Consider the following 23046-nt stretch of genomic DNA (forward strand, 5'->3'; position numbering starts at 1 on the left):
CCAGGAATCCATTTGCCAGGGATTCAGTGGGTTCAATTCCTGGTCTGGGAAGATTCCACATGATGCAGGGCAACTAAGCCCGTGTGTCACAACTACTTAGGCCCCTGGGGTCAGAGCCTGTGCTCGGCAATGAGAAGCCACCACAGTGAGAAACCCACACACTCCAACCAAGAGTAGCCCCTGCTCGCCACAACCAGAGAAAGCCCAAAAGCCTGTGCATGGCAACAAGGATCCACCATGGCCAAATAAATAATTTTCTTTTTAAAAAGTCCAGTTCTGATTCCTTAAAGGACATGTGCTTACCCTTCCCCAGGTCTTCAAATTTGACTCAACTGACATCATAGTCAACTTCCCCCATCTCAAGAGCCTGGCAATCTCATACATTTGTGTAGCATTTTGCAATTCCTTGTGCCTTTACCTCCAAAACTTCATTTAATCTTCACAGTAATGTTGGGGATAGGTTGGACAGGTATTTCTCCAGCTTTTCCAAACGCTGCAACCAGGGCTCAGAGAGGTTAAGGGACCTGTCCAGTCACGCAGCTGCCAGGTAGCAGGGTAAGTAGGAGCACAGACTTTTGGACCTTTGGTCTGGGAGTCCTTGGCATTCGCTATACCATGAAGGTCCTGCCTCTGACCCTGAAAGAGTCAAGTGATGGTACTGCGACGTGGAACAGCAGTGGCACTTCCTGCACTTTTTGCTTCGGGACTTGGGGTCCAGAGGCTACTCGGTCAGTTTCAGAGTGGACTTGGGGCAACTGTAAGGGAGCAGTGCCTTTTGGGGATGGGGGTGGGAAAGCAAGGTGGGTTACAGAAATAGATTACATCTATTACATTACTCCCTGAGAGTTCAGCGCAGAAAGAGATTCCCCCTGCTTTGGCACTTGAAGACAGTTTAAGAGAAGGGCGTGTTACAGCATCCTTGCACGGGGTGGACAAAGGCGCCAGGGGGTGCTTGCAGGAATGATTTCCCTGAACCTTCAAAGAACTCCCTGCCAGGGAGCTTACCACCCACCACTCACCCCACTGAATTAAAGACTTCATGCCACAATGGCAGGCCAGGCTCGAAGAGACTACTGCCTCGCAGATGTCACTAGGGCTGTGTCTTGGCACTTCAGAGCTGGAAAAGAGAGGTCGAAGTCACTGCTGAAAAACCTGACGGTCCTAGTGCAATGCCAGCAGAAAACAACAAAAGGGGCAGGACAGGCATTAGGCGAAATCTAGTTCCCAACTAGACCCAGCACTTATCAGAGTCTGGGAAGGTCCCACGGCCAATGAAAACCAAGGCAAGCACTCTGAAAAGCCACGTTCTGGTCTGGAGCACATATTCAAAAAGGCTTTATTAGCACAGGAACAACCAGAGTGAACAGTCACAGGCAAAACCCGCACGGACGCCACGTCTCTCAAGAACTCTCCACGTACTTCATGGTAGAGTTGAGAATTTCCATCCCGTGAAGCTCTCTCAGCAGAGCAGCAAACCTGTCATAATCAAAGCACAAACTCCAGGACATAAATGCCAGGGCACAGACATCTGGTGCCCAGAGGCATCCTCCTGGCTCAGGAAGAATTTGGCTGGGAAGGCGGGACAGGGCAGAAGCTGTTTCCCTGAAGATCAAAGTGGGGAGCCCTCAGGAGGCCCAGGGAACACGGCAACACCCGCGGCGTGAGTGGGGAGCGCCTAGGAGGCCCACAGAACACGGCAGTACCCGCTGTGAGTGGGGAGCCCCCAGGAGGCCCAGGGAACACGGCAATGCCCACTGTACGAGTGGCAGACGTGCCAGAGACCCGCTGGGCCACACTCTCAGGGATTGCCTGGCAGGCTGCCACGGTGAGCCTGTCCTAGTTAATGCGCCTTGCTTTCTGTAGAAGAAAGCTTTCATCCGTTCCTTCCCTTTGAACAATCAGAACTTGGAAGGGCCTTAGGTGTGACCCAGGCCAGCTCCCACATTCTCCAGAGGAGGGATCGGAGGGTGAGGCTGGGCAAGAAGGAAGCGGGCTGGCCACAGCCCCTCCCTGTCCGCGGAAGGCACCCCTAGCGGGCCAGGGCTCCACGCTCAGGCACACGGGCACCTTCCAGGAGCACGAGGACCAGGTGTCCCCGCGCCTCAGATCAGGACAGAGTGGAGTGGGAGCCGAGCTGAGATGGCACGGCCATGCAGAGGCTCCTGGCCTGGCTTATCCGGTGATCTTTATCTGGCTGCCCCCACCCGCCCCCAGCACGCCTGTTTCTCCAGCTCAAGAATGTACCCTACAGGGCACTCTTCCATATGCTTAGGCCCCACATGGGGAAAAAAAAAATGAAGTTAGAGATTTAATTGTTTCTGGAGAAGCAGAGGAGACAGAAAGGCAGGAGAGAGAGGTGGGGATGGTGGGAGGAGAGGGAGGAGGAAAGAGGAGACTGCGGGAGCTGAGCAGAGAGAAGACGATGGCTGCTGGTGCCAGGAAAGACCCCTGTTCCATGCTGTGTCCCCTCGCTGGCTTCAGCCTGAGCACTCCCCAGTGTCCTGGGCGGGTCGGTGGGGGGGACTTCCTGCAGAGAAGGAGCTGGGCTCCCCTTGGCCCTGCGCACCTGGGCTCCGCCGTGCACAGCTTCCCCAGGGCGATGCCCGCGTTCAGCTGCACGGCTGTCTGCTGGGCATCGCTGCCTGCCAGCTTCAGCAAGACGGGCACGATGTCCGTGGACAGCAGGGACGAGGCCGCGCGCGGCACCTCCATGCAGTTCCCCAGGCAGAGGGCGGCGTTACCCACCAGGATCTCATCCTCCGAGTCCAGCAGCTGCATCAGAACCCCGAGCTCTATGGGGCAGAGGAGAACAGGCAGGGAGGCTGGCAGGGGGACGTGGTGGGTGGGCATGGAGAGGGGGCGGTGGAAGGCCGGCTGTGTCACCCGCTTGACGAATCCCTACTGAGTGCTCCTCGGCTCCTGGCCATGTCTCTGAGTGGCCTCAGGAGCCCATAGCCCAGCCGTCCCAGGAATGCCGGCTCGGCCTCAGACAGGTCTATTCTCTCTGCTTCCCGTGCGGAACCTCCCTGTTCCTCTCGACATCCCCTGACTGAGCGGGAGGCCGTGAGCCGGCGCCCTGGACCCACGGGGCCCGGGACAAGGCTCCACAGGGAAGGGTCCTGCTCCCCACTTGGTGGGCCCCCTCAGTTCCCACCCACAAGGGGAACTGCCCTGCCCCCCCTGACAGCAGCAGTTTGGTGATTAGATCACAGCCGCACTGGACTCCTCGTCGCGCATGGTCACTGAGGTGTTTCCCCCAGGAAGGGAGAGGACCCGTGTTAGGTTGTCTAAGGAGAGTGCTTTGGAAACGATCTTAGTTCGAGCTGTTTCCCAGCTGAGTCTCTAGCATAGGCACGGTGGCCGTGAGCTTCTGAAGGCTAAGTAAAGGCTTTCACAGCTGGAGGTGAGGTGACAGGGTCCCCGAACACAATGCAGGAGGGCGGGGAGGCATGGCACAGCCTCCTCGATCTCTCCTCCCTCCTCGCCTGCAGCTCCCTCTGCAGCTTCGAGGCTAGATTAACCTCCCAGTTAATGTGGGCTCTGCTTAATGAAACGATCACTTACTTTTATCCAGTCTTACCACTTCTTCTCGCGCTTCCTGATAACTGTTTGTGCAGATGGCAAGTATCTTGACTGCGTAACGTGACGCAGTCTGGCCTCCTGCCTAGATTTCAGAGTGCAATGAGAGCAAGAAATCAATGCTATGGTTGTTCCTGGCCAGAAATGACAGTGAGCAGCTGGGATTATGCTCGTGGCTTCTTAAACTCCTGACAGCGCGCTGCTGACAATATGTGTGCTTCCGGGCAAGGGGGCCTGGTCCCTGCTGGGGTGCAGGGTCACTCACATCCTCTGTAGAAGGATGTGAATGGAGGCCTGTCATGGACACCCGAGGAATTATCTGTGGAAGGCTTTAGGAGTGAGGGGCTGAGAAAAGAATGATGCTGTCGACTGGCAGATCTACCAAGAAGGGAGGCAAAGGCCCTCCCAGGTCATTTCACCATTTGAGAATGAGGGCTGACTTGCTAGGGCTGCCAGGCTGACCAGTCTGCATGAAGAACATCACAAACCTAGGTCATTTTAAGAGGGGATAACTGTCAAATCATAACCCTTAAAATCACCCTATGCAGGGGTCTTTAAAATGCAAGTGTGAGGAAACGCATGCATAAGGCACACACGTGTGAACATGGACTCAGCAGGCTCCGGTGGATATGCAAGAGTTATACAGAGTAAATGATGACCATCATCCACGCGGCAGCTTAAACTCAGACCCACCATCTGCCCCCTTGATATCACCCCTGCCCCAGCAGTAGCCCCCTCACAGAGCACCCTCCTTGGTGCCACTCAGCCTAGGCGTTTATGAATGTCTCCTGTGGGGTCATCAAGCTAACTCAGGTGAGTGAACCTCACTGGGCATATATATTGCAACTGGGACCCAGAGATGCAACCTAGTAACTGATGTCCTGGTTCAGGAGAATCTAGCTAACTCTTGTGTTTCTGTGTGTGCTCAGTCCCTCAGTAGTGTGTGTCTCTTTTGACCCCATGGACTGTAGCCTGGCAGGCTCCTCTGTCCATGGGATTTTCCACTGCACTCATATTGCAAAGAAAGTCTGAACATCCTTTTAAAAATCACGTGGGTACTCTGAAGCCTACATATTTCATAAATGGGAGTTACCCCCTAGCCTTTCCAGCAAACTGGAAAGAGCATCGTGAGCAGGAAAACATGAACAGAACCAGGGCCTGAGAAACCTTGTTGACGCCACTCAGACCATCTTTTCTGAAGACAGAGGCCATACATTTTTAAAGTTAAGCTTGAGTGGTAAGCATTTTTATGGATGTGCCTAATGAACAATTATTTGTCCAACAATCTTACATTGCTGGTCAGAGTAGTCTAGGTGAATAGGCAGAAGGGAATCCCCATTCAAAAGGTTAGAAATTAGCAGAGGGGAAATGGCAGGACCTTTGCTGAACAAAGGCCTCCTCGATACTGTTCCCCAAATAAAAGATGACACTCCTGGAAATTCCGGGGGTTGGAACTAATGAAGTTATTTTACCTTCAAGAATTTAATCATCTTCTTCACCACTCCTGCTCTGAGGGCCTCCTCAACAATTTTCAGAGAGGAAGAAAGGGTACGGCTGAGGACGCCAGCAGCTCTCTGAGTGAAGCAGAAAGGAAAGGGCACTTAAATGTTCCCACGGGGAGACGGGCACGAAAAGGGTAGGGCATTAAGGGGTGCAAACTACTACGTACAAAATAAATAAGCTGCAAGCTTACACTGCATACTACAGGGAATATAGCCACTATTTTATCATAACCATAAATGCAGCATCACCTTTAAAAACTGTGAGTCACTATGCCATACACCTGAAAGTTATATAAAATTGTATACCAACTAGCCAACGGAATTTGCTGTACAGCTCAGGAGACTCAAACAGGAGATCTGTATCAACCTAGAGGGGTGGGATGGGGAGGGAGACGGGAGGGAGGTTCAAGAGGGAGGGGATATATGTATACCTATGGCTGACTCGTGTTGAGGTTTGACAAAAAACAAAATTCCGTAAAGCAATTATCCTTCAATAAAAATAAATTAAAAAGAAAAAAAATTGTATATCAACTATACCTCAATAAAATTTTTTTTTTCTTAAAATGCTGGTGACGTTTTAAAGTTAACAAGTAGTTTGGTGAGGCAAGAATCATTAGTGTTAGATGGAAAACATGTACCTTGATTTTAAAAATACAGTGGTTGAGTAATTGATAGCAAGTACTGATGTTTACAGTAAAGCTACTGGGTAGCCGATTCAAATTGAAGGGCTGCCAACATGGCCCCTGGGCGCACAGAGGCTCAACCCATTCCAGCTTCACAAAGGACCGGCATTCACCCCTCAGCAAGAAAGTCCTGCCCTGTATTCCTGTGGGGCTCTGATACCAGCAGGACCTTTATTACACGGTAGACTTCCTGGATTGATCCTCTGGGACTTTTATCTTTCCTGAATCTTTTTATTCTAATTTCTGGGAGACGTTATTGATTTTTATTTTCCAGTTCTGAATTTTTTAAATAGCAAGTTGTTACTGTTTTATGGCCATAACACCATTTTGAATCTTTCTGAAGATACAAATGATAGCTATTAGCTTTTTCCTCTCTTTCCTACATCATCTCTCTTTTTTTTTTCTGGACTCAAATTTTCTGCTTTCTCTGCTTTGTCTATTTACTTGTATGGCTTTCCTGAAATGCCTTGCGACTCTCAGCTTGCAAGTCACATTTATGAGAAAAAGAGTATGTCTGGGTATGTTGTGTTTATGGGGAGTCTGACCACTCCCAGGTGGGGAGGTGGCATTCTCAACTACTAGAAAGTAAGCATTTTTTTCTCTGGTCTTTCAATTCCTTAAGGAAAAAAAAAGCTCATATTTTACGCTTGAGGAATAGATGCCTGGCTACCAAATGTAGCCCCCTCATCTCCTGCTTCTGTCTTCTGCTTATGTAGCTGGCAGTTGGAATTCTGTCTTCTCCATAGAACTGCAACACACACTGGCCACCTGCCTGCTGTGTTCCCCTCGTCTGCCCTCTGCACGAAGGCGTCTTCAGTGCCACCTCATTAATCATCAGTCTTGCAGCTGTTCTCCATCATCCAGAAACTGGCTATAATAACTTACCCATCAGTGAGATAACTTACCCACTAGGCCCAGCAGTCAGAAGACCCCAAGTCCCCAAGAACAGCGATGCTTACCCCATGATTTTTGGGGTCATGCAACTTTTCTAAGGATCTGATGAAAACTGTGGTGTGCCCCTCGAGCCCATGAAAATGCACAGACATGCAGAATTTTCTATACACTTGCTGGGGGTCTCAGGGAACCTGAAGATCCACCACCTCTTCCTGGAGCCCAGGTTAAACACTTTGCCCTGTAAGTCTGGATTGACTGCAGGGAACTTGTCCGCTTGCTGGTCACACAGAGGATTCGCTGGACCTACTCGGAACCTTTTCACAACCCTTGAAGCAGTCCCCAGGCTGTGACCCTTGAAGGGCTGGTTTCCCAGATCTGCCCTGGATGTGACTCTAACTGTTTCTCCATGTTTAGAGACTAATAGGCAGACCTAATAGGCAGAAATGTTGGGGCGATTCCTCATGTGAGTGAAGAACACATCCCACAATGATGGCAAACAGCCTCTTGAATCATCTCACCACTCTCCTCCTGATACACTGTGCTAGACACAGGCCTTAGTTCTCTTATCCAAATGTCAGAAACAGAAGCAAGAAAGCCATTCCAGCACTTATCTCCAAGGCAGCTAAAACCATTGTGTACAAACTCCTCCAGAATCACTGCGTTTAAAATATGTGCCCGGAGAACAGATTTTAAATAAAATCATTTGGCCTGTCCAAGTCACATAAGGATGGTTTGATATGGGACAAATCAGATATGACCTGGTGTCAGCTGTTAAGCTCCACACCTTCAAGAAAAAGGATCCTTAACTGGAGTTCCTAGATTCCAGGGCATCCACAGATGGGCACTGTGGGGGGGGCGGGGTCACCAAATCCCCTGAACCTGTAGGCAAATTCAGTATTTCTGTGCTTATGGGCATCGTTTTGCGGAGTATGTCTGCCCGATGCCTCAGAGAGCAGAAGAAGCTCAAAGGCGTGGTGACTGCAGAACAGAACAAAACAGAACAACAAAGGAAGCGGTTTCTGGATTTCCCTGGGGGCAGCTTACTGTGAGGATTCCTCCATCCTGGCTGTTCAGCAGAGACAGGCATTTCTTGCTCACCTCCATGGCCCAAACCTACAACAGGGAGCGCGAGAAGGAGCTTGCCTGTCCCAGCCACGGTCATCTGCAGATTCCTTCTGGGCGCTCACACAGAACTGACCACTTCCCACTCCCTCCTTGCCACCGCCAGGTCAGTCCCCATTTCCTTCACAACATCTGTGATTGCTCTCATTTCTTTCCCACATTCATCTCCCCCAACTACGAGGGCCACATCGTATTTGACTGTGTAAATGCGGAACTTAGCACCGTGCACAGAGCCCTGGACACTCAGCTGGTTTGCAGAATGAATAACTTACAGAGTGACTCATCCATCCCTCAGCAGAGCAGGGGTGGAACCTCCGCCCAGCGTTCCCCATTCCCACCGCCAGGGTTTGAGTCCCCTGCTTCTAGCCTCTTCATGGCAACGAGAGCAGTTCTATGCAACAGAATGTGTTAAGGTACGGAGAAAAGAATCCGGTACCTCGGAGACAAAGGGGGACTGAAGACACAAGTTCATCACGAGTCCCAGGAGGGCATACATGACGTCTCTGAACAGGTCCGCATCCTCCTCACATTTGGCCTTGGGAAACAAAACAAGGTGATCATGTGATCTTCTTGCAGCTGTCATGGTCACCTGTTCCCCTTGGTGATGGTCCCAGATCTCTCACACTCCTTAAATGGCCAGAGTCATGAACTGAAGTGATGCAGGAAAATCAGAGACTGATTTATAGCACACAGTGTCTGGCGCCTCTGCTGTGGAGCTCTGGCCCTGGGTTCAAACTGAAGAGGGAGATACTGAAATGGGTGCTCAAGCCAGCTTCACAGAGAACCCTCCAGACATCTCCGGGGTGGAGGAGACTTGATCTGGAGAATTCTTTAAGGCCAGCTGTCCATCAAATCTAGGGTTATAGACGGGGTAAGCCACTGGCCCCTGCACCCTCAAACAGAATTTTTAGAAAAGTCAGATAATTAAGAAGAAGCCCATGGCCCCAAAGTAGGTAGAAGACTGGCTCTGAACAGAAAAGCTGAAATACCATGAGGCCCAAGCAGGCAGCCCCAAAGTCTTCAGAGGCAGACATCTGTCTTTGGGCGGCGGCCTCAGCGCTGAAGTTCCCCATGATGGCAAGACACTGGCAGAGAGCTGATATGTTGGTGACCTTGGGATCTCTCTTCTGAAAGGGAAGGAAGAGAAATCAAATCTGCAGAGAGCAGAGGAATAATGCCGGAATCATCTCCATGCGTGTCCTTCACTCTCCAAAACGTCTGGGAACCAGAAGGCCTGATGTCACATGGGGATGTCAGTGGGGTCACGCTGGCAGAAAGGAAGGAGGCACACAGAAGGACAGACCCCAAAGCACCTTGGCCTGGTTCCAGTCACTCCGCCAACCAGCTGGGGGCACTGCGGCAAGTCCTGTCTCTTCTCAGAGCTTCCATATCCACATGTGTGAAATAGCAGGGTGCTCATGCACCCTCCAAGGACCCCTGAGGGTTCTATGGGTCCCTGGGGACAGGTCTGTCACAGCACACTCTTCTGAAGGACTCCCCCACTCCCCCCAACACTTGCACCTTTCTCCCTCATTGACTCCAACCACCACACCTGCTCTCCTGATCAGGAAGACAATTCAGGGGACAGGGTTGCATATGGTACTTATGACACTGGTGACCTGATGCAAAGAGCCAACTCACTGGAAAAGACTGATGCTGGGAAAGATTGAAGGCAGGAGGAAAAGGGGGTGGCAGAGGATGAGATGGTTGGATGGCATCACCGACTCAATGGACACGAGTTTGAGCAAGCTCCAGGAGTTGGTGATGGACAGGGAAGCCTGGCATGCTGCAGTCCATTGCAAAGAGTCGGACACGATTGAGTGGCTGAACCACAACAGCAACAACAGTTTATCACAGGACTTGGGTCAGAAGGGGACTGGTGGAGACTGACCAACTTTCCGCCTTCACCGCCTGCAGCCTTCCTCCCTTGCAACCAGACCTGCCCATGAACCTTCTCCACCTGCCCCCACAGCAACTGTTCCAATAACCAAGACTTGTATAAATTCCAACTGTGAATAAATGATCAATCAACCCGAGAGGCAAAGGGAGTTCTAGGAGGCAAACCCCTGTTGAAACAGCCCTGCGCACGCTCCCGAGAGGATCTGTCGCAGGTGACCAGACAAGGGTTGGCTCACCAGCACGCCCGTCAGCACTGGAAGGACGTCTGGAAGGCTGGTCTGGAACCAGGCTTGAAATCTGTCAAGAGAACATCAGCCATGACTTATTTCTACACCGTGCAAAGTGAAACATAAGTGCAGTGTCTCAGGTAGCGGAATCGACAGTCCAGCTGTGGGCCCCTGTCATTTGCTCCTGCGTGAAGGAGTCATTTGGAAGCAGAAAAGGTCGTCACTGGGTAGGTCATGTGGCTTTACTCTACTTCTAAGCCTGGAGACTGGCCTTTGATGTGAAACAACACATCTCAGAGGTCCGCTCTCTTCTGCAGAAGCTGCTGGAATCTTGAGGTTTCTGCAAATTGACTTCGCACCACCCCTCCCTTCCCCTTGCTCTGAGTTACATGGTGTAAGCACATTTACATGTCACAGCTGTCAGGACGGCCCCATGGCATGTACGCCTCCACCTGATATTCGGGCTAGTACTGTCCCCAGCCCCTGCCAATGGCCAGCTACCTGCATGAGGAGCTCTCTCTATATATAACCATTTCTAGGTAAGATGCCCTAATGTTGGTGAGGAAATTAAAAACAAAACAAGAGGCATTAAAAAAAATAAAATGAAAAGTTATGAAAATCTAAGATCTTTACTGTCTTCTCCAGCATCAGCTAAAGAAAAAAACAAACAGACAAAAAAGGCAGGAGGCTGGCTACCCATTATGCCCCTGGCATCCCAGGAGGGCTCCCGTGTTCCCGTGTTTCTCCTCCCTCCCCATCCCTTTCTCTTTTTCCTCCCTCCTCCTTCTCTTTCCTATTTATTCAACACACATCTGCCAGGCAGTTCCTACTAGGCAGTGATTAGGGGAAGAGGCTTCACCAGTACCCAATAATAGTAGGTTTGCTTACTATGAGACGTGCTGTTCTAAGTACATGACAGCTTCCAAGCCTGTTGAGGGCCGGGTTCCCCTGCATGCAGAGGGATTGGGGCAAAGTGGTGACCACAGCCCTTGGGGACATCAGCTGTCCTACGCAGTGAATCCTCAGTTCGCCCAACCTCCCGCGTTGCCGCACATTTTAGAAGATCAGATGGTGCAGCAGAGGCTGAAGAAGAGATGTCAATTTCTGGAAGAAAAATTACCTTTCTTGCAGAGCCAAGTCTGTGAGCAGTCCCATGGCTGAGTTGGCCTTTTTATCTGAGAAGTCAAGGAATGACACCAGAGCTTCCAACAACCTGCAAACATACGTAACACCTTCAGGGTGGGCTGACCTCCAGCTCACAGCACCCCCAACGAGAGGGCCTGGTGTGGAGACCAGGGAGGAGTCAGCACCTGAGCGAAGTGAGCTGAGAGGGCTGCTCATGCCCCCAGGAAGCCTAGCCCCTTGCCCACCCCAGCAAGGCAGGTACTATGCCATGAGAACGGTTTACCACTTAATGTGCGGTTCCAGGGGGGTGAACAGTTTTAACCTGCATTCACTGATCATCAGACGCTGACTTGGAAGGCCTCTGGTGCCTCTACCGTGTGACTCTGGCACGGCCAAGCTGAATCACACAGATGACATCTAAATGGCACGCTTACTTATGTGCTGATGACTAAGTGGGAGGCCCCCTAATGAAGCAGGGGATGGATTAAAGATTTAACAAGATTTTGACAGGTTGCTGAATACATGAGATGAAATTTCAGAGAGTTAAAGTCCTTCACTGAGAGCTGGAAAATCTGTTTAAGTAACAGAAATGGGAGACCTGGTTGATAACTGACTCATGTGAAAAAGACTTAAGATTTTTAGCCAACTGCAAACCCAGGATATGAGCAAACAGTCTGGTGCGGCTGCCATAAAACGTAATGGGGTATCATGCTGCCTTAAGGGCTGACCAGCACCAGGACGATGGGAGTAGAAGTCACGTGTCCATCCGGCAAGCCCATACTGAGCATCTACAGCGTGCCGAGTGCTGTGCTTGGCCGGGACACCGTGCTGAGCGCCTGGCCTCCTACGGTGACATGTGTCAGGTGATAGGATAAAACAGGCACATATCAAGTGGGCACGGAGCCCACCTAGCAAGAGCTGCGGGAGGATGGAGATGAGGCGGACATTCCCACCTCACTTGAAAGTGGAGCATTGGCTACTTGTCCCTTTGTCCAGGCAGTCAACAGCACTCACTGGCACTGACCGTGTGCCAAGTGGAAAAAGACAAGGTCCCAGCTCCAAGGAGCTTGCAGGCCCACATCAGGCATGTAGGGACAGGAGAGGCAGAGGGCACAGTAGTCAGAGATGACAAGGTGTGAAACAGCAGAGACACACTTGGGGACTGCTAATGGGTCCTCACAGCTAGTGTGTAGGGTGTCCTGCTAGTGGACAGGGAGCAGCCAGCCTGGGTCACGATGGACTGTCTGTCTATGGTCTTCTGGAATGTCTGTACTTTCCCTGGGCGTCCTGAGTCCCAAGTGTGGTGCGGGTGTATGGTGGGGTAGGGTGGGCTGCAGGCTCTTGAGCCTCTCTCAGTTTCTGAGTGAGAGGAAGTTCCAGGAAGTTGCATTTTATAATTTTATTTATTTATTTGGCTGTGCTGGGTCGTCATTGCTGTGTGGGCTTTTCTCTAGTTGTGGTTCAAGGGCTCCTCACCACAGCGGCTTCTCTCATCGCAGAGCATGGGCTCTAGGGCGTGTGGGTTCCGTAGCTGCAGCTCCTGGGCTCGAGAGCACAGGCTCAGTAGTCGTGGCACACGCCTAGCTGCTCTACGCATGTGGGATCTTCATGGACCAGACATCAAACCGTGTCTCCTGCTTTGGCAGATGGATTCTTTACCGCTGAGCTACCAGGGAAGCCCCGAAGCTGCATTTAAATAAAGTCCCCAGGTGATTCCTAGACACTCTATTTCTCAGAAGTTCAAGAACTAGTCTAGGAGGCAGTATAAAGTCCTTTCAGCGTTTTAAGTAGGAAAATAACCGGACAGATGTGCATTTGGGACAAATCCCTTTGGTGGTGCGGCAGAGGTGGATTAGAGCAGGTGGCACAGGAGGCAGGGAATCCAGTGGGGGAGAGCTGGGACTGTTCAGACAATCAAGGTCAAGGGATGATCTGGGATGGGGCAGAGTAAGACGTACAGTCGAGAAGACGAGGCCTCATGATGACCTAGAGGGAATGCCTGAGACACTGCAGGAGGGAGACGGGAAGTGCGTCCACGAGATGCTGAGGAAGTAGGACTGACAAGTACCATCTCCTGAGGGGTGTGGGGAGGGAGCCATCCAGGGAGCTCCCAGGATTCTGGCCTAGGCAGCAGGGCAGATGAAAATGCCATATTCGAAGACAGAAGTTCAGCTAGGGGGTGTGGGTTTGAAGAACTACTTTTGAAATACTAAGTTTATGATAAAATTACTAAGCTTATGATAAAATTACTAAAGTATGATAAAATTACTAAGCTTATGGTAAAATTACTAAGCTTATGGTAAAATTACTAGGTTTATGATACTTGGGATGTTGTGATGGAGGTGCCCAGTGACAGAGGGATGCTTCCTTCTAACATCTGAGAAAGAGACTTAGATGTGATAACTGGGGCCATGGACGAGAAGAGATAGGATGTTTGAGTCCCTGACCAGGAAAGATGACAGCATAAAGGGGGCTCGCCAAGGGAGCCAAGAAGGAATAGCCAAGAAGGAATAGGGTAGGAGGAGGGCCAGAAAGAATGCTATCATTACGAGCAGATGCCATGAGGCTACAATGGGAGATAAAGAAAGAAAAGAGCCCATCATATTGGGTTCTTATGTTCAGGAGCATGGCTTCCAGTCACCCACATGTATGGTACTGGGTTTATTTAGCAGCTTGTTCTGGGAGGGATCTGGAAGCCAAACCACCTGAGGAATGGTTGAGGAAACAAGGATGCGTGGGGCCGGAAAATGCCAGTGTCTTTGGACACATCAAACAGTGGACAGAGGGAGAGTGGATACAACCTGTAGGGCTTCGACAGACAGAACCGAGGCCTCGGTACAGAAGGCAGACCTGCCCCGAGGTGGTGGGGGAGGCAGCTTGTGTTTGGTGTAAGGAGATCATCTTATATCAATCAGAACTGTTCCGGAACAGAGCACACTCCTCTCCTTAACTGGGGAGAGACCCCTACCCTATAAGCTGCTGTGGCGCCCATTCCAGTCAAATGGAGAAGAAAATGCAAATGCTGGAATCTTCCCTGCAGCGCCTCACACACAGGACTTTTGGGAAACCCCAGAGGGGACAGTGTGCTGGGTGGGGCTGGACTGGATTGCTGCTACGGTCCCTCCACACTGGGGGTTCTGCAAAACCCCAACTTCCTCAGGAGACCATCCAGTGTTCCTGCTGTCAGAAATCATTTATTTCCCTCAGCTCAGATTCTTCCCTCACCAAAGCAAACCTGTTTTCTGTAGTCTTGTGATGAATACTAACTAACCTGAGTGGTACAGAAGAAGAGCTGGGGGTTTAAGATTCTCTGGGTTTTGTACTTGGAAACATAAATGAGATAAAAGGCACACCCTAACTGGACACAGATGACAGGCGTGTCCTTTTTTGGCAGATGTTCTGCTCTGCTGACCTGCAGCTGATGGACAAAGTAGAGGGACCATAGGTCAGAAAATGGTCTAAATAACCAATAAGTGCGCTTTCCCCTTAGTTTAGGACCCTGAGCAATAGACCCAGAAGATAGAAAGTGAGCAAAAGTCATTATTGAGTCCAAAACACATGTCAGGCGTGAAACTAGTTGCTTTCTTTGATGTGGCAGATGCTGTTTGCTGGTGAACCAGACATCCCGTTACCCTCCTTCTGTCCTGCCTGCCTCTGCCTCAGAAGCTGGGACCATCTGCCCTCCAGGGTGGCATGTGACACAGTTCTGACCAAAGAGAAACAAAAGCAGCAGCTCCTCTTGATAAAAGGGACAGACCCAGTTGGTGCTAATCTGTCTTAAAGAGGGATGTGATACTTGGAGTTGCAGCAGCCTTATGTGACCATGAGGGAAAGGTCAAGAGAGGGACAGAGACCTTGAGCCTGCCATCATTAAGCCACCATCAGCTATTACTATCTTTAGTCTTTTGGTTTACAGAAAAACAAGATGAGTTCTCTGGGTTAAGTCAAGAGACTAATCTGTCAAATGTGGCAGAAAAAAGTTTACCTGGCATATAGGCATCATCTCTCTGACGTTTCACCATAAATCTCTGATACAGATGAGATACCAGGCGCATCAGGGCTTAGCAGTTTCCTGGGTCACACAAGCAGAAAGAGACACGTGGAAGGCTGAGGCTCCTGACTGCTGCAATCTAAGCCCCAGCACTTTTCACAAAGGGACACTGGCCTTCACTTTGCTGCTGCCATGCACACTTGTCCCTTCACCTTCTCATACGGGGAGGAATGCGAGGGTCATGGGACCTGGCCTGTTTCAAACTATCTCATTTCAGAGAACACGTTCTACCTCGTTCCAGTTTACCTGGAGATAGATATTAACAAGAAGAGTGGGCACAGGGGTGATAAACGGAGATTTCTTCGTCTAAAGCAAGTAGGCTGTACTGCACAAGATGATGACAAACGCCAAGACACTGGAAAAATTCAAATGAAACTCAAGCAATTCAAAAACAAGCTTGGGCGGGGGGTGGGGAAAGCTTATGATAACTGTGGCTGTATTTACTTAAAGAGACCAAAACCAAACAAAAAAACATATGATGAAGGTACGGAGGAAATGACTGCAGAGTCATTTGAAATGTGAAATGTGCTTTTGATGACTTAACTCCGCTAACGACCCATCTGCCAGTGTGCGCTGAGCTTCAGGGGCTGCCAGGGCTTGTCCTGTGAGCCGCAGGGCTGGGCTGGGCTGAGAAGGGGCAAGTCAGAGCCCAGGCTCATCCCCATACCGTCCTCAGCACCCACGGGCCTCCTCACCAACATGGGACAGGCACCAGAACTCTCAGCATGGTCCAAGCAGGTCTGACACGGCTTCAGATTTGGCTGCCTTTCTAACAGGGAACAGAGACTAGGAGTAAGCTCCATGGCCTGGGAGACAGCTGGCTGAGATGACCCGAGTCACTCTCCTACCCCACCTGTGAAATGGGGGAAGGACACTTATCTTGCCTCCTTCCCAGTGAGATAATAGTGAATAGAATCGGAAGCCAAATTCTGTTTTTAGATTACATAGGAAGCATTTATAAAGCAATGGTATAACCATGGCCGGGGTTCCCAGATGGTGCAGTGGTAAAGGACCACCTGCCTATGCAGGAGACACAGGGGACTTGGGTTCAATCCCTGGGTCGGGAGTCCCCTGGGGGAGGAAGTGGTACCCCACTCCAGTATTCTTGCCTGGAGAATCCCATGGACAGAGGAGTCTGGCGGGCTACAGTCTGTGAGTTTGCAAGAGTTGGATGCGACTGAGCACACACACAGACGCACACATAGACACGATCACAGCTACTATTTCTTTTAAATTGAACCACATGAAATTGTCAACATGCAACCTTTTCTTGACATAAAAAGTGGCAATTTCACATATTCAAACTAATAATCTTTAGATGGAAAAGCACCAGGCAGAATCACTATGGCTCATTTAAAATTAAAAAAGAAAGTCTACTTAGGAAAGAGGCACATTCCATTCCTATCACCTTAAGCCTTGGAAAGACCTACACACAACAGCATTTGAGATGTGTTGTATTTATTTGTACCCTACTCACTCCAGAAAGGATTTAAGGATAAGTAAAATCAGGTAGCATTACCTGAAACAGGAATAAACGAAGAAAAGTAAGAACAGGAGCAGGGTGGAGCCAAGACTGAGGCTCAAAGAGCAGAGGCAAATGGCCCGTTTTACAGGTAGGTTCCAAATCGGATTTTGCAAGTGCCGCCATATTTACATGGTCTTCAGGGTCTGTTCCCTGGTGCCCAGGGGTTAAGACTCACGCAGGGGACCCGGGTTTGATCCCCGGCTGGGGCACTTGGTCTGACATGCCGCAGCTAAGAGTTTGCATGCCTCAACCAAAGACCCTGCCTGCCACAACTAAGACCTGGCACAACCAGATAAATAAACCTGTGAAAAGAAAGAAACAAGCGCAGAAGTGACACTGTCCATGGCAGTAAGTTCAGACAGGAGTTTGTCCTGGAGGTCCTTAAGAGGGAGTGTTCTTCTCACAGGCTCCTTCTGATTTTCAACCCTTAATCTGGTCAGCTGGCTCCTCTCACGTCAGAGATGTGGGAAAGGGGACAGGTCTTAATGTGGCAGGTGAAACCTGAGATGCCGCAGGGAAGCTCCCGCCCGCACGCACGCCGAGCCTTACCGGATCAGGTCAAGGTGGCCGATGATCAGGCTCCGTCCGTTCTCCGTCTGGGCGAGCTGCAGCAGCAGGGCCAGGCTCTGCTGCCGGATGGCCGGGACCCTGGAGGCCAGCAGGGAGGGCAGAAGCGGGCCCGTGTCCGGACGCAGCACAAGCAGGCGCTGGTTCTCCTCTGCAGAACACAGGGCACGTCAGCCTCATGCAGACCACGATGGTCACGTGGGCTCTGTCTTCCCTCATCTAACGAGAAACCCAACTCTTCTCCAGGAGGCAGGCTAATGAAGGTAAGAGCACGGATTCTAGAAGCAGAATGTGGGATCTGAACCATCAGGAGATGACCTTAGCCGAGTTATTGATCCCTTAGCTTCCTCATTAGTGGAACGAGGAAGAGGACCAACGTAACAGTTGTCATGACGATGCAATGAGTTAATGCGTGACGGTGTGGAGAACAGGGGCTGGTACATACATATATGTTAGCTAGTATCATTGTTCTTGCCAAAGGCTCCATGGTGGACGGTATCCGGAAATGTGAAGAAAGGGAAAGAAATCAGCTGAATGGTGAAGAGCTTTAGACCATCAATTTTCATCTAATGGCCAAAGCAACCATCTGAGTTCTTTCTAGAAAACTAGAATGACCACGCGAGAACATTAATGAATGAAGCACACTACCCTTCCTGGCTGTGAACTACTTCCAGGGTGGTAGCATTGGATATGCCCTCTCCCCCATCACCCAGTTCATTTTCTAAACCAGTGCATGAATTTATCTGAGAGCAGGCAGAGGGATACAGGCTGGAACATGAGGCTGAGCTCTGAAACAGAGCACAGTTTGTTTAGATTACAGAAAAAAATGGACAGTAGCTCACTGTCAACAACTCAAATAACACAAAATGTGAATACAGCTGAAAATAAAAGTTTCTTCTCTGTAACCTCCTCCAGGTAAGCACTTTCCCTAAGGGGGGCTGGTATTCATATGAATAATGTTAAAATATAATACATCCTTCCCATAATTGGCTTTTCTCTCCAGTCAGCACTATATCCCAGACCTACTTCCATGCCTTTACTTTTAAGCATTCCTTTGTCCTATTTAAAAACATCTCTGTATTTACTGAATTGGATACACCAAGATTCCATTCACCTGAGACAGAGCATTTATGTCCTAAGTTGTGTCTGATGGTATTTTTCCAGATGTTAAAAAAGATGTGACCTCAAGGTTCACAGAAACCAAAGTTGGGTGCAGACTGAGGAAGTGGGGCTGTACAGAGGGAGACAGGTCCCATTCAGACTGAGGAAACACCTTGTCATCAAGTCCATCTTCTTAACCTCAGGCAAGGGGGTCTACGCAAACACCCCCCAGGGCCCATGCAGTGCCCTACGAGCAGCAGGGCACCTGGATAAGGATGTTAGTCTGAGCATAATTCCCTTCATGGAAGAGGCCCCCTGATTCTCTAGAACCTAAGATTTCTACAATTTAAGGTGATACCTCCACTCTACTAAATGAATAAAAAAAATTATATTCTCTCATATTCAGCATTTAACCATTTACAGGCTGCATTCATAAGCTCCCTCGCTGACTTCCCATGAGAACCCACGCATGGGAGAAACAGCTATCACTATTCCCACTTTCACTGTTTTGTGTTTAGACATTTTTCCTCATTTGAAAAAACACTTTTTTTTTTAAATGAGAGAAACACCTAAAATTTTTATTTACATTGAGGTCACTGAAGTGGCGACCGTATAAAAATTTAGCAAACTCCAGAAGATGCTAATATGTAAAAAGGGAAGAGTGAGGGTAAATAAAATCCCCAAAGCATGTCACTGCTTCACTGTAATTAAGCAGTCAGTATTAATCAGTGTCACAAGAGGCCATCGGGGTGGCCGTAAATCTCATGATGCTGAAATGGGTACTAAGGTCAGCAAAAAGCAGCACTATTTTTCAGCACAGAAAAGGAAAAACTTTACTTGCCCCACTGCCGATGCATGAAGTGAAGCTACTTGTCTGCAAAGAGCAGGGCAAGTGCCCAGATGATGAGACGTGATGCCGACCGTGACCTTGCCTGCGTGGAGGCAGCTATGAGAGTGCAGCACAAATCTGTATGCTTTTTCCAGGCGACAGTCTAGACCTCCACGTGGCAGGGCCTGTCCCAGGGGAACAATCACGCCTGCCCCCGCCCCTGCTCTGTAACTCTCCCATTACCGTGCACCGATGATGACCGATGGCGGTTCCCTGGCTTACCGTTCTCGCTGCACACTGCCTGCCAGAGTCTGAGAACAGATAAGCACACCGTCTCTTCCACGGCATCTTTTCCTGCTGTAGAAAAGCACCTACAGTGTGCAAGGGAGACATATTGAAATTGCAGTCTTGATGTTCCTTTCAGTTGGTTTCATTTCACCCCCAGACTCCTCAAATGTGGGTTTAAGCAGGTCACCAGGACCGAGGGACTGCTAAGCCCTGAAATGAGGTCCAGGACAAGGATGCAGCTGAGGGAGCTGGGGCTGCCTGGAGAAAGGACAGTGAGCCAGGGGCCAGGCCGATGGCTGCACCAGACCAGCGAACTGTTTACGGGCCTCCTCACGCCTGCAAATGTGTGCCAGTGACTCCAACCCATGTCTTGTCCTAATCCCCAGGAATTGCATCAGAACAACTGAAGTACAAAATAAAATTAAAATACATTTAGCAAACTACCTCCTGCCGTATGAGTCTTTCTTCAGATGAAATTATAAATGGGTTCAGCCAGGACCCAACAGATCTCATTTCCTGAAATGATCAGCAAATTCCAAAAGAGGAAAAGAACAAAGAGCCATCTTGCAAAAACTGGTGGGAAAACCAGCAAGAATGGTCATTTCTCTGACTTTGAAGGGCTTGGAGGAACCCTGGCAAGTTTTGGTAACTTTTCTCTCTCTGCAGTTGTTAACTGTGGTGTAACTCTAACTGCTCACAGCTCAAGGGTGTTCACATGGCACTCAGTATCGACTGATAGTAGTACCGTCTGCCATCACACTGCCTGTGTACTGAGTGTCTGATTGCATAAGAAATGGTTGTCTTTCCTTGTTTTGAGGCCAGGCTGTCTTTACAAGCATCCCTACCTTCTTATGACCTCATTCTCACTGATGATACTGAATCCATTGTTTGTTCTGAATAAAGTTCGTTCTGTGCCTGAAACAAATTCGGAGAACACCACATCGTCAGAATCTGAACCGCCTGCTTGAACCGTCTAGCTGTCACAGAGCCAGATGATAACAGAAACCCAATATGGAATGTCTAGGTCACCAAATTCACAGTTTGGGCAGAAACTAATGCCTCCCATTCTGAAACCTACACCTGTCATCAGCCACTTGGTACCACAGTAAGAGGGACATCCTGTTCACGGGAGAGCTGGGTCCGGGTGGCCCCGTGAGTGATCTGACAACTCCTCATTTTGTAAGCTTTAGAGAGTCTCCAGGAGCTGCTTAAACTCCTGGAAGAACTGGCATATCCATCTGTTCTTAAATGTTTACTTTGAAGCTGTTTCCAGGCTCTAGAGAGGAACTGATAATCATCAAGAAGCTACTGCAGGGGTGTTTGAGCACCCTCCACTGTACACTAAAGAGAAGTTAGACTCCATCCATTTGTACAAACAAACAGCATTCTGGCACTGAGAAGCAAGGAAGGTTTCAGCCCTGGGATCAGTGATGACAGGAACTGGTAAGAGAGAGCAGTATGGGTCTCATTAGCAGGAGAAGAGCTGATGTTTGCTCTGAAACTCTTTTCACATCCTAAGAAACTATCAAGTGTGACTGGGATGAACTTCATGGTTTTTCTTACAAAATTCTGTCTTCCATTCCTCTATAGTTGGGGGGAGATATGTGGGGATAACAGAAGGTGTTTTGGGGTATACATGGGGTATGTGGGGCTTCCCTGGTAGGCTCAGCTGGTAAAGAATCTGCCTGCAATGCAGGAGACCCCAGTTCGATTCCTGGGTCAGGAAGAGCCACTGCAGAAGGCATAGGCTACCCACTCCAGTATTTTGGGGCTTCCCTGGTGGTTCAGACGGTAAAGAATCCCCCTGTAATGCAGGAGATCTGGGTTCGATCCCTGAGTTGGGAAGATCCCCTGGAGAAAGGAGTGGCTACCCACCCCAGCATTCTAGCCTGGAGAATTTCATGGACAGAGGAGCCTGGCTGGCTACAGTCCATGGGGTCGCAAAGAGTCAGACGTGACCGAGCGACTTTCGCATGGGGTATGTGTGGGGTATGGAAATGGTGTGTGGGTATGTGCAGCCCGTGGGGAACAGAGGAGAGGTGACGTGTGTGGTGTGTGGCTATGTGATATAAGCATATATGGTGTCTGTATCCCGTGCGCATGGTGTGTGTGTGATGTATGTGATACAAGCACACGTGATGTGAGCACGTGCTGGGTGTGCATGTTAAGTACGTATGCAGTGGTGTATGCTGTGTTTTTGTCGCGTTGTGTGTCTGCTATTTATTGCGGGTGTGTGTGCAGTGTCAGCAGAGGACAGGATGGAGCTGGCTGGGGTGGGGGATATTTCTTAAGCACCCCCTTTAGCACCTGCATTATAATAAATCTTCAATCAATATTTGTGGCAGGAAGGGAGGAAGGGATTCTTTGCCTCCTATGGTCAGACCTCTAAACCCTGTCCCTTCAGACTAGACAACATTCATGAGATCACACACACTGCTGGCTTACAATCCTTCATCATCTCAGTCAGGATTTCAATCCCCCCTGCGTAGAACAAAGGGATCTGATCAGGCTTGGAAAGAGTCTCCAGAAGATTCTTGGTCGTCACGGCCGAGTTCTTTCCTGAGTCCAGTGACTCCTGGGCTTCCTTCTCTTGAACGTCTGCTTTCTCCCGAAGATCTACCTGATTCAGGTACTCTAGCAAAACAAGGAGAAGAAGCACACCAACATCCTAACAAGCAACCTGTACACCAACCTTTTTCTGAAGATGGACAGTTGAGAGGCAGAAAGCATGAGAATAATTCAAACTTGTTTTCAGCATGGAAAACTTTTAGGAAGGGTGTATAGTTTCTACCCAGAATCTTAAAACATCTTGGAATCATCCAAGGACAACGTCGCTTGTGGTCTAAAAGGCTTGAAGGCAGGATGGCAGAGAAAAGGAGGAAGGCCAAGAACAGAGAAAGAGGAGGTGGGCAGGGTGGTTAATGAGAGGGCTGGACTGTGCAGGGCCGGGCAAGGCTGTGCCCGTGGCCAAGTGCAGAGAAGGCATGGAGGGCACCCCAGAGCCAGAGCACAGGGGGAGGTGCAATTCAAACAAGGGCGTCAGCAGGAAGTCTCACCTTTTACCTGTGTCTGCAGCTGGGGGTTTATTTCTAAGATCTTCTGATAACACTCTCTAGACTAGAAGAAAGAAACAAGGCCATGAAGAGTGGCTAGTGGGGAGTGGTGATTATAAGAAAGCCACTGGGTACCACAGGGCTTGGCTTCTTCATTATCTCCTCCCAGCCTCCCTTGCTCCCCTCGTCGGAGGCAGGCATGGGGAACGCAGCATGCATTTGACATTTTGTTTAGGCTTCTCTGGTTCTGTGAGGCAATGGGCATTATTTCAAAATTCATTTTTAAAAATAGTGTTGTCAGATACAGTCTGTGATGGAAAATAACCACTCCTAAATTCTCATGGTTCATGACTGGCTGGGAGAGGAATAATCATAAGGTAAATGCAAAATTCAGATGTGATATTTGCACTGAGAGAGGATGGGAGGCTACCTGTCAGATATGCCCACGTGGAATAAGGAAATAAATGAAGCTAGAAACATTGTTGACCGAGACTTCAGAACAGGAGGAGACAGTTGCTTATTTAAATATGCAGGCTGCGAAGGGCTAGTGAGGGGCTGCTCACTGGCCGTGGAATAGTCAACCAGAACACCTGAGAGTGAG

The 23046-nt window shown here is 49.6% G+C and overlaps 1 protein-coding gene across 2 annotated transcripts in view; it reads right to left on the reverse strand.

Annotated features, from left to right (window-relative positions):
* Positions 1-1314: 1314 nt before the first annotated feature.
* The window catches only part of TTC12 (tetratricopeptide repeat domain 12), a 46781-nt gene continuing 25049 nt past the window's right edge, over positions 1315-23046 (reverse strand). For both annotated transcript variants that reach the window (XM_070384200.1, XM_070384199.1), the window contains 14 exons: positions 22449-22509; positions 21838-22026; positions 20238-20307; positions 19387-19475; positions 17157-17325; positions 11027-11119; positions 9916-9976; positions 8770-8907; positions 8217-8315; positions 7703-7771; positions 5052-5153; positions 3565-3664; positions 2567-2792; positions 1315-1476 (listed from right to left, as the gene is read on the reverse strand). In XM_070384200.1, the coding sequence (XP_070240301.1) occupies positions 1401-1476; positions 2567-2792; positions 3565-3664; positions 5052-5153; positions 7703-7771; positions 8217-8315; positions 8770-8907; positions 9916-9976; positions 11027-11119; positions 17157-17325; positions 19387-19475; positions 20238-20307; positions 21838-22026; positions 22449-22509 (1542 nt within the window). In that variant the 3' untranslated portion in view covers positions 1315-1400. The remainder of the gene's footprint in view (positions 1477-2566; positions 2793-3564; positions 3665-5051; positions 5154-7702; positions 7772-8216; positions 8316-8769; positions 8908-9915; positions 9977-11026; positions 11120-17156; positions 17326-19386; positions 19476-20237; positions 20308-21837; positions 22027-22448; positions 22510-23046) is intronic.

The sequence above is a fragment of the Bos mutus genome, chromosome 15, assembly GCF_027580195.1.
Source record: "Bos mutus isolate GX-2022 chromosome 15, NWIPB_WYAK_1.1, whole genome shotgun sequence".
Taxonomy (NCBI): domain Eukaryota; kingdom Metazoa; phylum Chordata; class Mammalia; order Artiodactyla; family Bovidae; genus Bos; species Bos mutus.